Source organism: Leopardus geoffroyi, chromosome B1 (genome assembly GCF_018350155.1).
Source record: "Leopardus geoffroyi isolate Oge1 chromosome B1, O.geoffroyi_Oge1_pat1.0, whole genome shotgun sequence".
Lineage (NCBI taxonomy): Eukaryota > Metazoa > Chordata > Mammalia > Carnivora > Felidae > Leopardus > Leopardus geoffroyi.
This window is the reverse complement of record NC_059327.1, coordinates 77460192-77474806: the sequence shown is the minus strand read 5'-3', so window position 1 is coordinate 77474806 and position 14615 is coordinate 77460192. Positions and strand designations below refer to the sequence as shown.

The 14615-nt window shown below is 36.3% G+C and overlaps 1 protein-coding gene across 3 annotated transcripts in view; it reads right to left on the bottom strand.

The window, feature by feature from the left end:
- The window catches only part of IQCM (IQ motif containing M), a 468312-nt gene that overhangs the window by 380184 nt on the left and 73513 nt on the right, over positions 1-14615 (bottom strand). For 2 of the 3 annotated variants that reach the window (XM_045466083.1, XM_045466092.1), the window contains exons 2-5: positions 13388-13494; positions 12456-12538; positions 4003-4085; positions 1687-1954 (exon numbers count right to left, since the gene is read on the bottom strand). In XM_045466083.1, the coding sequence (XP_045322039.1) occupies positions 1687-1954; positions 4003-4085; positions 12456-12492 (388 nt within the window). In that variant the 5' untranslated portion in view covers positions 12493-12538; positions 13388-13494. The remainder of the gene's footprint in view (positions 1-1686; positions 1955-4002; positions 4086-12455; positions 12539-13387; positions 13495-14615) is intronic. The other variant, XM_045466099.1, reaches the window with a different exon arrangement.

Here is a 14615-nt window from a genome sequence, read left to right as displayed (position 1 = left end):
TTTGCTCAAATGAATTGGTGATGGCCAAGTTAAAAAGAGCAAACAGAGTTCTTTTCTACAGCATTTCACAGAGCTCTCAATATATTAATGGTCAACATGAATCTCCAAGTAGTAAATGCATTTTTTAAAACTTATCTAACTGGAGATCCCTTTTGTTGAGGTGAATGCCTCAGAACTAGTGTTCTGAAGACTCTACTTTGAGAAATGCTGCTGTAAATCCCTCCTCCACACTTACTTGATGCTGACTACTGCCCTCACTTAGGCCCCTGCCATCTCTTACATGGACCATCTCTTTCCCATGCAACCTCCTCACTTATCTCTCTGGCACCATTCTCTGCACAGCCTCTACTGACAGTTTTATTTTTCTATCAGAAGAACATGGTCATATCTTACCCTTTCCCCACTTTTCTCTTGAAATGACCAGTGGCTTTTCATTACAAACAGGTTCAAATCCTAGGCCTGCTATTATATTTTCTTCTAAATCTAGTCTCACCCATCTTCCTAACCTCATTTCTTATCACATATCTCCTTTCCCAAAACGTATCACATTCTTTCTTCCTTCAGAGCTTTAATATTTTTCTCCCATGGCTCAAAATGGCCTCTTCTGTTCCCACACTACATTTAACAAATTTCTCCTTAAAACCCCTTTCTAATGAGCTCTCTTCTGATAAAATTTCCTTCTGGCACTTGGTTGGTTACTCCACAATGTTCCCGTAATGCTTTGCACTTACCTCTAGTGTAGCAATTGTCACACTGGATAATAAGAAATTACTTAGACACTCATCCCCACCATTACTCTATGAGCCTTTTAACCTTTATTTCTCCAGCTCCTAACATAGGAAAGTATCCACATTGAATGAATAACATAAGAAGCAATAACAAAAGAGGAAAAATGGAGATGAAGTTACAAAGGCTTAAACAGAAATGTGTTTTAAGAAGTCATTTTGTCTAGAGATGCCTGGGTGGCTCAGTTGGTTTCATGATCTCACAGTTTATGAGTTCAGCCCCACATGGGGCTCTATGCTGACAGCACTGTCTGGAGCCTGCTTCAGATTCTGTCTCCCTCTCTCTCTGCCCCTCCCCCACTCATGCACGCATATGCTCTCTCTCTCAAAAATAAACATTAAAAAAAATTTTTTTTAATAAAAGTCATTTTTTCTAGCCATTAGTCTCAGGAAAACAATATCACTTTGCTTAAATAGACTTCCAAGTTCCATCTTACCAAGTTCCTGATAGAAAATAAACCTCTACTATATAATTTTTCTTAAGGAAAATCCTACAATTCCTAAAAATCCTTTTGGGGTTTTGGGGGAACACACTCACAGCTTGCCTATACTATCTACCCTGCTCAACAACAGGATTCAAAGCCATAAACCTCTCACTGCTTTAGTAATGGTGAACTACAATGGTCTGAGAATTTGTATCAGAAGAAATATTATCCTGTCGGAAGATGTGGCTAACCAATTTTGTCCTAATAAATTCCTCTTTCCCATTAGCGTACTCTCTTCTCAATTTCTGGTGGTCCCCAGAGCTTAGTAACCCTTTAATCATGCCTCCCTACCTCCTATGGCTAAGACTTAAAGTATGGGCTTTTGTTTCAACAAGGAAATTCCATTAAAAGCACACCAGAAGCAAACAGTTTTGCCTGTTGGTTTGCTGAAATTCTCTGCTCCACCAAAAACTTACCTTTCGCAATTAGATCCATCGAGTCCTTGAATTTTTCCTTTACACTAAACATGCATGGCTCCTTAAAAGAAGTTTGTTGAGGGGTCTCCTCAAAATGTTCCCTTTTGAACAGGTGTTTGGGAAAACAAATCTTTTTGTGTGCCGTCCAAAGTTCTTGGACCCCATCAAGTGTTTCCTTTTTTTTAATCTCCAAAGGTATGAATTTTACAGATTTTGGTTTTTGATGTTTATTTCTAAAAACATTTATAGAAGTACTTTGAACTTTATTCTGTGAGTAAAACAAAAATAAATTTAATAAAACTCAATTTTACTATTAATAGTATAATACAAAAATTATATAATACATTTTATAATAAAATTATATCCACTCATTGCATTTTACAAAGTACCTTTACTATATAAGACATTTACTATAAAGCACATGACAGTAATCAGATAAAGCAGATGTTATCCTTTATAGTTCTTCAAAAGCCCTTAACAAGAATGAGGGTTAGTTTTGACTTCCAAAAAAAAAAAAAGGTAAATTCTAAAATAGTCATTTTCTCCTCACATGTGATATTTTCAAATGCAGTTTTAAAGTCCATTTTACAATAGAAGTTTTCAAATACTAGACATATTAAGAGTTTAATATTTTTCAAGCATCTTTGAAGAATTTTCAAATGTTCATAAAATGCTAACACTCCCAAACTTCTTTGTTGAACCAGAACTTACAGTTCTTATTGGAAGTAGGTTCTCAAGAAAAGCATATTAATAATCAGATATATATTTCAGATCGTTTCAATCACTTAATTCCTTCTTACTTTTGACTACCTTGAGCAATAGAAATACAGTCCCAGGTCTCCAACAGGTAATTATCCAAACAATTATAACTGTTCTAGTCATTCTCTTGGCCCATAGACAGAGCTATGGCTCTCTGCCCTCATCACTACCCTCCAGAAAAAAAGATTTATACAAATTCAAATTGTTGCCAACTCAAGATGCCAATAAAAAGATTTTAATAAGATAGTACTATGTTTTGCCAAGCAACCAAAGATAGAAGAGTATGCTCTTAGGATTGGATAAAATTCTTTAGAAAGGTCAAGTTTCTAAAATACATCTATCTAACTCTTTAGTTTTCAACCTATGTTTCTACTAGTGAAATCAATATAACTTGAAATCATTTTTAATTGGTTAGAGAAAAAAAAATTAGTTAAGCAATGTTAACAATGTTGATTACAAAATTAAAACCACTTATGACCAGTTTCAGCCTAGAGGACCATTCAAAAGAAACCTAGGTAAAATTATATCCCCCTCACCTACAAGCATTTAAAAATATTTAAAGTCCTTATCTAAAATTCAGTTTTTAAAAAAAGTATTCAAGGGGCACCTGGGTGACTCAGTTAAGCATCCAACTTCTGCTCTGGTCATGACCTCACAGTTTATGGGTTCGAGCCCTGTGTTGGGCTCTGTGCTGACAGCTCAGAGCCTGAAGCCTGCTTCGGATTCTGTGTCTCCCTCTCTCTCTGCCTCTCCCCCTTCCTCCCCCTTCTTCTCTCTCAAAAATTAATAAACATTAAAAAAAATAAGTATTCAAAAAGCAGTAGTATGATGTGGCACACAGTAAGCCATCCTAAGATCCCCTTCCCTCACCTGTCTCCCCAAAGACCCATTTCTCGCAATAGCTGCTGCTCCCCTACAATTTCTCATCTCGTCTGCAGATGCTATCCTCTAAAATTTCAACCTGTGCTGATTCCTGTCTTATTGCTGACCGATTCCCTCACACTCCCACCTTCCAAATCTATGCCATTCAGCAAATATTCATTAAACCAACCACAAAGCTTGTTGCTGGAGATACAACATTCACAAAAGAGTCACGGCCCTCAACGGATGGTCAGACTGGTAAAGGGCTCTAATGCAAAGTGATATGAAAGGAGATTCAGGGGAGAAGGTCATTCCGGGGGCATGGGAAAGACACATCTCACAGTATATTTTCTAGTTTAGCTTTATCTAATAGTGTTTAAAGAGGGATATTTATTTGAGATAGTTAATTCAAATATTTGTTATAATTCATTAAAAGAAAACATTAAAAATTGGATTAAATTTGCAAATTAAATATATATATATATATATATATATATAATCAAATAATCTGTATATTTATAAAATCTTATTTTTAAATGCAACCTAAAATCAATTTTTGTATCTAGTGAAGATTTCATTTTCTCTTCTATTCAGAATCTATTAGGGTTCATGCAACCATTTGGAACAATCAGTGTAGTATACAAAAATAGTTATTAGTTTTCTGAAAAATAAGTTAGATAAATGGAAAGCATTAACCTCATTTACTTTCTCATAATGTTGGGCAATGAGAGTTTTTGCTTCTTGAAAAAAATCTTGCTTGGTGATCTCTAATATGGGACCTAAAACAGAAACACAAAATGTTTTGTTTTGTTTTTTTAATGTAGTTAATGTACTTTCTTGATCACAAATGGCAAAACTATGAGATTAAAATTTGGGCAGTGATGAATCTTGCAGGATATTATAAAAGGTAAGTGTTACAAGTGGATGTTGTAAGTGAATGCAAATCACGGAATGATCCTTCAACGTAATATTTTACTTTAAAAAAACATCAGCTTACAATGATGAGAGTGGTAAGGTAGATATCCTCATTTACTTAAGTCCAGGGAAACCAAACAAAACACACAAAATTGAAATCTCCTTCAGCTCTTCAAGTTCTTTAAATGTTACTATATAGAAGACATAATATGTTTTGGGCACAGAAATTACTAACGAATCTAAACGTATTTTGTATAACTGATGACTAATTCATATGTCTGTACATTTCTTCAAGAATATTTACCTTATATCTAGATGTTAAAATTATAACTACAAAATAAACTCAATAGGTTTACTGAGTAGGAATAGCAATGAAATAAAAAAATACACAACTACAAATGAGTAAATAATAATAACTCTTATTTATATTCTCCTAAGATTCTCATTCTTTTTATCCAGAGCTACATATAGAATTCTACAGCATGTACATAGACTACATTATTCTCAGTCTTGTCTAAAATTTCATCCTTAGAGGAAAGGAGGATCAAGATTTTTCTCTCTTTTCAGCCATTCAAATTTTAAGCAATTAGAAACTTCATCTTCACAAAAATCAAAACCTTAATAAGATACTGTCTTACTTCATGTGGGCTGCTATAACAAAATGCCATAGGCCAGGTGACTTACAAGCAATAGACATTTATTTCTCACAATTCTGGAGGCTGGGAGTACTAGATGAGGGTGTCAGCATGGTCAGGTGAGGGTATCCTCACATGATAGAAAGGACTAGGGAGCTCTCTGGGGCCTCTTCTATAAAAGCACTAATCCCATTAAACCCTTTGATGAGGGTCCCACCCTCATGACCTAATCCCCTTCTAATACCATCACCTTTGGGGGTTGGATTTCAACATTCCAATTTCCAGGGGTAGGGGTGGGGGGCAACATTCAGATCATAGCCACCACATACCCACCAGAACGGCTAAAATTGAAAACACTCATAACAGCCAATATTGGCGAGTCTGCAGAGCACTGGTAGGAACGTAAGATCATCAGTTTGGAAAAGATACGGCAATTTCTTATAAAACTTAATATACATCTATCCTGTGACCTAGCAATCCCACCCCTAGGTATTTATCAAAGAGAATGAAGCATATATTTACAAAAGAGTTGTACCAGAATGCTCATAGAAGCTTTATTCATAATAGTTCCAAATTGGAAACAGCCCAGATGGGTATCAACAAGAGAACAGCAAATAAACTGTAGTATATTCACACAATAAAATACCACTAAGCAACAAAAAAGATTCAAATTACTGACACACACAACAACATGAATGAACTTCAAAAACATTATGCAAAGTAAGCATCCTTACACACACACACAATATAATACTTTATCGTTCCACTTCTATGAAGTTCTAGTGCAAACACAGCTAACATATGGGAGAAAAAAAAAAGAACAGTGATTTTTTCTGGTGGGAGATGGCATGAAGTGACTGAAAAGGAACATGAAGGAAATTTCTAGAGTAATGATAAGCATTCTATATTTTGATACAGAGTGGATCACACAGGCATATGTAATTAACTCAGTGAATATATGTCTAAGATGTTGGCATTTTGTTGTTGTACATTTTATACTAATAGAATAAAAATATAAACAAGTAATGAAGTCTATGATATGCATGTTGATGCATGGATATGAAATAAATCAAATACAGTAAAATATTCATGGTAAGAACTGGGTGGTAGGTCTATGGGTGTTAATTTAAAATTCTTTCAAGCTTTCTATATGTTTGAAATTTTCATAACAAAATATTGGAGACAAGTTCTCTCTTCATTCCTTCACGAAATCTCCCCTTGCTTTTCCCCATGTAGACTCATGGGCCACAGGTAGCTGTTCCTTTGGGGCAATGCCATCCCAAGGATTGAAGCCTGGGAGAAGAACTTAGCAATAAAGGAGAGAGACAACTGGACTCTATCTAGCACCCCCTTAAAATTGTTGGGTTAGAAGAAAAAGCATTTACTAAGTTGTCCCATCAATGGGTATTAGAATTGTTTCTGTGTAGTCATTCTAGAAAAAACATTTTTTCTTGCTCTCAGGCTTCTTCCTTCCTTCCATTCATACCTATAGCATGGAAAGTGGTGTATGTAAGTCATGTCAAACTCAAATATCTTGTCCACCACACACTTGCCACTGTGTCTCCCCACATTCAGAGCTATTTACGTATTTCTAAGGATAATGATTGGTGGGTTTTTTTAATTCTTTCCAATAAAAAAAAATATTTGTCAAGACTTCACGCATGTGCTTTTGGAAAAGTATACATATTCTTTGTACAGATCAGAGCACAAAGTCACATGTGAATCATAAAATATTTCATTATAAATATCATCACTCAAACCATAAGATGCACTGTCCTCACATGGAAGAGACAGGAGTTCAGGGATTAAAACTGTCTGTCAAGTTTGAACTAAAATCCAAATCCACTTTGAGGGGTCTTCTAACCAGACCATGTACTTCCCAGAGGAAAGGCAGTAACATATTCTGAGGAGTGACTCCACAACTTATCCTCTTTATCTTCCTCTCATGATGATCTTTCCTCCTTCAAATCCATCCTTCTGACTAATGGAATCTCCCTTATAATTACAGCACCTCCATGTGTCATACACATGACAAACAATATAACTTATTCATAGATGAGATGGTTAAGTCACTGAGTTTTGGTGAAACTATTTTGTCTTCATTCCAAACAAGAACTTGAAGATGATCTAATCTTCATGTATAGGCAAAGCTCTGACACGCCGAGGGCCCAAATGCCTACTGAAGTCAGCTGAGCCATTCCTGTGAGTTGCTTTCTGCTTTTTCCTACACATCTGCTTCTTTTGCTGAAGCCATGCACTCCTTTTGAGTACTGAATACTCCAATGAGGTTTGCCTGTTCACTCTAGTAAAATATTTGCATTTCATTGCCACTTTCTGCTATGGACAAAAGATATGTACTGCCCCAAAATTCGTATGTTGAAACCTAATGCCTGATAGATGGTATTAGGAGGTGGGGCTTTTGGGAAGTGATTTGGTCATGAAGGTGAAGCCCTCATGATTGAGATTAGTGCCCTTATGAAGAAGCCTCCAGAGAGGTAGGTAGTCCCTTCCATCCTGTGAACATACAGTGAGAAGACATCCATCAGTGAGGAAGCAGGCCTCACCAGACATCAAATCTGCTGCCACCATTATCTCGGACTTCCCATTCTCCAGAACTGTGAGAAGTAAATTTCTGTTGCTTATAAGCCACTCAGAATATGATACTTTGTTACAGAAGCCTGAATATACCAAGACACTTTCATTTCAAGCTGTCAATCCTGAGTCCTTATTGTAATTTAATGTCCTGATAAAGCTGTTCTGATTTTCCCCCTCATAACTATAAATTGGCCTTAGACAGAGGAGATAAAACCCCAAGTCAGCATTATACTCCTAGCTGGGCTTTTTGATGACTGGTGTGTCTGATTCTCACCAGGAGCCACCTGTCACCTCTGAACTGTGGAGGAGTTAGTATACACCCTGGCAACCCCAATGGCCTTCCTGGAGCCAGCAAGTAGATTCTGACTCATTGAGGGACTGCCACAGCGAACTCATACAGTGAAGCCATGAAGTTCTTGAACACAACAAGGCCTGGGATTGTTCTTAAAAGGGCAGAGAAAGGCAGCCACCATCAAAAGAGAGCAACTTCTCACAGACCCTAAAACGACTCCAACTGAAGACATGTAGATACACTGACTCCAGGTCAGCAATCCCAAGCCCTCACTGGCATTTAAGATACTGAGGCAGTTGTTCTGATTTTCTCTTGTAACTAAAAATTAGCCTTTGAACCAAAAAGTTAAATTCGTAAAGTAGCACAAGAGAATTCATATCTCAGTCCCTTAGAAAAGGCAAAGCTCTAGTGTGTGTTCCTTAACTTTATAATTTCTAAGAATCTTTATATATTCAACAAATGAGTCTAAAATTATGAGAAATTAAGCAATTTTGATGTTAAGAATCCATCCAGTTAATAATCTTTGAAGCTTCTGTTTCTCTGTTCATAATAGGGTAAGTATACAAGCATGCAGCTTTTATACATTCAAGTGTGCATTAGAACTTCAATTATTAAAAGGAAGCTGTCAAGGTCTGCTCCTTCTCTTAAAAAAATCTATAATTAAAGCTTTGTTTACTTGCAGATACACATCCATAGCATATAGAATGACTTTTAAGAGCTCTCATTCCTGAGTCACACTATTTGGGTCTTGAATTAACAATTTGCTCATGAACCTTATTTTATTGTCTTAAGCCTTCGTTTTCTCATTTGTAAAATGAGAACAATAATAAGAATATATCTTGCACAGAGTTTTGAGGATTCAATTGCACTTGGTTACAAAGCACTTAGCACAGAGGCTGGCACATAACAAGCTTTCAATCAATGTGAGCAATTATTACTGTAGTTACTGTGGTATTACTCTCATTGAGCTAAACTTTTCTCCAACCATGTTTATATAATTAATTTCATCAGTCAGTTCTCATTTCTTCAGTAGCACAAAGATAAATTTCAACTTTCTAAATTAGTTTGAATAAATCTGGTCTTATTATAGTTCTTTTTATCCAAAATTAATTAATTAATAGGTTTGAAAATAATACAATTTCTTTATACTTTGGATTCCTTAAGTTACTAAACCCCCAAAAGCAGTAAAAAATCATTATAAGCAGTAACAAATATTTTATGATAAAGCTCATGGAGAGATTTAAATACTTATACTACTTACATAAAACATGAGTACAAATATTAACATTTCTATGGGGAAGATAATGAATTTCTAATGCCAAATGATTTCACTAGCCTAAAATTGTTTTCTTACGTTTATTTTATATTTTTTTTAAAAACTCACTCTTCCTATATCATCAGTTTAATGCTATTATGATAGTTCATAAAACTTCATATTTTTCTTAATGCTTTGGAGGTTCTGTGTAATTGCTCTAGTAAATCTCTGAAGTGAAGACACCAGAAGATCTAATTTTGGAAGTTATGACAGGGAACAAATCATTGGCCATCCCTTGATTATATCATTGAAAAAAATCTTTTCTGCCCCTAGAAAAAACAAGGAACTAGCAAACATGTGTTTGGTAATTTGTTGTAGCAGCAACACAATACTAATACAAATTGTTTACTTGTTCTTCTGTTGATGGACATTATGGCTATTCCAAGTTTGGAGCAATTGTGAATAACACTGCTATGAGCATTTTTGCACAATGCATTTGGTGGAAATTTTTCACTTGTTTTGTGGAATAAGAATAAAAAATAAGAATAAGAATAAAATTTCTGGGTCATAAAAAAAAATAACTGGCCTTACTAAGAGAGTTTCTATCCTTCCTACTAACAGGTTCCATTCTTCAGAGACATCACAAAAATTTACTACGGAGATATCCTGAACAAAGATGTATGCCTACATGGCTAATGCCTTCTTTGGCTCTATAGTCAAAGTAAGTACCTATGTGTTTGATCTCACAGATGTTAGAAAAGCCATACCTCAGACTCAAAGAGATTTAGTTCAGCATATGTTCATTAAGCACATACTAAGTCCCAGATGCTAAATGTGCTAAATTTGGTGCTGATTTGGTGCTAAATGTGCTGAAATAAATAGGACATTAGGTAGCCCTGCCTTCCAGGTACTTAGAGCCTAATGCCAGTAAAAAAAAAAAAATATTGTAAACAAACGCCATGACATTCAGTATGCACATACATTGTGGAGGCCGATGTAAGTCACTAACACCCCCTACTGCCAGCTTGCTAATGTATGAATTTCCCTTTAAAGATATGAGACTTTGCATTGTATTATTAGAGATAAGGCTTAAAACAGAAATATCCCAAGAGAAATAAAACAGTGAATCAAATCCAGACTAAGACAGTGGTTTTAAAACTGTGCTTCATCAATTTCATGTGCCTTCAGGGCCCTTCCTTCTTTCAATCACAGAAGCTCAGACCTTATCTGTTTTACATATTTGAACTCTTCCTAAGTTTTCATTTTGTAGGAAATATCCCTTGGCTAAAAATAACAAACACACAGCAAACAAGTAAAAAAACAAATTAACAAAGGTTTGAATATTACTTTGTGTGCTGAAATATCTCCTTCTAAAAGCAGGTTCAGAGGATGGGCAGGATTAAGTCAGGGGAGGGGAGAAGCTTAGAGACAAGGTGCAGGAGAGAGAAGCTGAAACTAAGATGGTTTAATTTGTTCCAGGGCAAGGAGTTGTGGAAACCAGAATGTGAAGGGAAGCTCTTTGAAGAGAAACCTCAAAGAAAATAGTTTATATTCAATTCCACTACACTTAAGTGAAGAAAATATAATTTATCTAATTTCTTTTCAAAAAGAATTTATGTTTTTAAAGATTATTTTGAGAGAATATGCGAGAGCGCACAAGCAGGGGAGGGGCAGAGAGAGAATCCCAAGCAGGCTTCTTGATGTCAGCCCAGAGCCTGATGCAGGGCTCAATCTCAGGTCGTGAGATCATGACCTGAGCCGAAATCAAGAGTTGGATACTTAACCAACTGAGCCACCCAGGCGCCCCCCCCCCCAAAAAAAACAAATGAAACCCAAATTCCAAGTGGCATATGGCTATCATCTCCTAAAACACATATTTGACAATTTTTTCCACAACACATTCTCCATTAAGACCCAACTCTTCAGTTCCATTGTAACAGCATTCTCTTGAGTTGTCTCTTACACACTTTTCCTCACTTCCCCACTTTCTTTATTCCTTCTTTAGCCAAGTGGTTTATCGTCTTTACAACAATAAACTAATTAAGGTTTCTACCTACCTCAGGGAGATTTTACAGTGTACCTCCCCTCCAAAACAATCTCTCTATGTTAATCTTTCCCAGAGTGGGATTAGGTTGCTAAAGAGATACAAGGGAATTACCAGCTCTCAGTATCAAGACTTCAAATATAATTTAATTAATTATGGACATGACCCTAAGGCAAAATGGAACTAGAGAACATTCTTCCTCTACTTTATGGATCTTCTTCCCTTCTGTCCTATACATCTTAAAAATGTGCTGTATTATCCGGATAGAGAGTTAAAGTAATCCACATAGCGCTCTATTTGTAGCCCAGAATAGAAGCTGGCTGGCCTGTATCATATACTGCCTGGGGTCACAAGAGTCAAAGAGAGGTAGCCTAACAGGAAATCTTAATGATCTCAGCCTCTATGCAGCACTCTATGTTTCTCAATCTGGTTACCTAAGCCTAAATTTAAGGTTACCTGCATGTTGCCAAGTCTAGATTAGCTCTAAATGAAATATAATGTGAAGGGTGCCTGGGTGGCTCAGTCAGTTAAGTGTCTGACTTCAGCTCAGGTCATGATCTTGTGGTTTGTGGGTTCGAGCCCTGCGTTGGGCTCTGTGCTGACAGCTCGGAGCCTGGAGCCTGCTTCAGATTCTGTGTCTCCTTCTCTCTCTGCCCCTGCCCTGCTCGCACTCTGTCTCTCTCTCTCTCAATCTCTCAAAAATAAATAAACATTTTTTAAAAAATTCTTTTTAAATAAAAACAATGTGAGCCTAATACAGACACATTTCTAAAAGTGAAAAAGATGAAATTAATTTTAATAACATACATAACTGTTATAGATTTTATTTAAAGGATATATATCCAAATATTATCATTTCCACATCAATCGATATTAAAAATTAATGATATTTACATTCTTTTTTTGTTGTCTTCAAAAATCATGTATATATTTTACACTTATATACCTCTCAATTCAGATGTTGGTCTTTAATCAAAAATAATCTATTCAGGTTCTCTAAAATATCCACTTGCAAAAGTATATTCACATACTCAAGTTCCTCTAAACATGGTTAAAAGTTTTCCAATAACAGAGTTAAATATTTTAATAAATCAAATTACATTGAAATTAAAATTAATTACAGTTAAATTAAAAGAATTAAAATCAAACACTCAATCCTTAGTTTGACTGGTCACATTTTAAGCAATCAATAGCCATATGTGGCCAGTAGATACCATGTTGGACAGCACACTAAATTAGAAGTTGCTATAGATCTCTCAAAGGTTGGTTATATTTAAATAAAGGGAATGAAGTGAATTCTTACAAGGTACACCAGTAACTTTAGTGCTCCAGATATTAATAATTAGAAGTTTCTCAAAACTGTTGGAGCACCATGTGTTGTGCACTGAGTCGTTAGGGAAGTGCAATACTCACCTTCTGCTTTATCAGACATAACTTCCACAGCAGTCATGATGGGCGGTTAGGGTGATCTTTTTTGAGAGCTGAGTTCCAAGTCCCTAAACACAATCACATTAAATACTGAATTGATAATAAATACTTGCTTTTATCTATTTCTTTCACCCACTCATGAAAAAAAAATAGGATGATTAACACTTTTTATACATCACTCCTCTGCTCTAAAATCTCCTATGCCTGCCACTTCTTTTTTTTTTTTTTAATTTTTAACATTTATTCATTTTTGAGAGACAGGGAGAGACAGAGTATGAGCAGGGAAGGGGCAGAGACAGAGGGAGATACAGAATCCGAAGCAGGCTCCAGGCTCTGAGCTGTCAGCACAGAGCCTGACGCAGGGCTCAAACTCATGAACTGCGAGATCATGACTTGAGCCGAAGTCGGACGCTCAACCGACTAAGCCACCCAGGTGCCCCTATGCCTGCCACTTCTAAAGACAGTAACCACAAAAGCTAGCATTGGGTGGGGCTCTGTGGTTTACCAAATGCTTGTGTGTGTGTGTGTGTGTGTGTGTGTGTGTGTGTGTGATGTGATATATATATATATATCACCTTACTGATTCCAAACAACCTGACTGGAACTTATCCCACTTTTGGAAGATGTGGAAACTGGAGCTCAGAGATGTGAAACAACTTGTCAAAGTAAGCATATATTTAGTGGCATGTACAGAACTCAAATCCAGATCTTTGGGCCCAATTCCCTATGCAGGCCCCTCTGAATTCTATTTTCCCACTAATATCCAGCTAATACCTGGCACATACCTTACACATCCTTGCCTTGAGACAACACACTTGAGCTTAGGTTGACATTAGTTTTCTACTCAGAATGCCCCGTTCTCACACCTTTGTTTTCTTATGTCCTACCCATCCTTACAACATAGGTTCAAATCCTACCTCCTCCATGATCACCCCAGCCTCTAGGGGCCTGTTCTTGCAAACATAGTAGTTTATGAGGTCCATGCCTCTTACTTGAAACTTAGTACATGCTTCTGTGTAGGGAGCTAAAAAAACAAACAAAAAAACAGAGTGAAAGATATAAATAGAAGTTCATACAGAACTTCTAAGTTGTATTAAGATGTATTAAGAATACATCTTAATTAAACTTTAAGCCTTGAAAACCACGGTGTACTTTATACCAGTGGCTCCTCAACCCTGGATGTCTATTTAAGTTGCCTGGGTGGGAAATGGTAAAAATAAAATCAAAGTCTAGAGTTGGGCCTAGGAATCTGTGTTTTTTTGTTTTGTTTTGTTTTTAAGTTTCCCAAAAGATTCAAAGGTTCAGCTGGAGGAGTGAAACACTGCCTTTTGCCTTGAACTTCCTAATTCCCACCTCAGTGAATCACATTCTGGAAGTGCTCAGTAAAGGGGTGATAAACATGTTGACTAATCTGAGCCCTTCTTCCTATGTTTGAAATTATCGCTACTTCCAATGGATTATCCAAAATGCTTCAAATGTTACCCCAGGGAGTCAGGGGTTACCCCAGGGAGTCAAATGTTACCCCAGGGAGTCAAATGACCCCAGGGAGTCAGTTATACCAATGCATATTACTGTGTGCTCACATGACTTTATAATCAGAAATAGGAATATTAAATGCTTTACAGAGTCCCATGGACCCTCTTGTTCTAAAACCCTAGGTATAATTTTTAATTAGCTGACTAGAGCATCAAACTGTGGTGAAGTATTCAAGACCTTTTAAATACTTTGGGCATTATTTGAGTAAATGCACAAGCGTTCATGGCCCTATGGAAGTCATGACTCTATGGCCACATGATCTTAGGTAAAAGGCTACAACACTTTTTCACAGCTTCTACCCAGAGGGGGGGAAATATTGCAGTTAGTTTTAAAATAACAAATCTGAAACATCCAAAAATGATCCATTCTCAAATTGTCAGCATTATACCATGGGCAAGAGTACAGACCATGTACCTCATTTGCCTGATTGTACAAATGAACTGGGACAAATTGAAATACTGCACCTCCCTTAGCAATTAACAATCAAAACTCATCTTCTGGTCTGGCTTAATTACTGTCTCCTTTCCATTTAAATATAAGAAGAAAATAAAGGTGTTTTGTGCTCTGTCATTTTCTTGTTTTAATCTCCATAGCAATGGACTCTTCTCT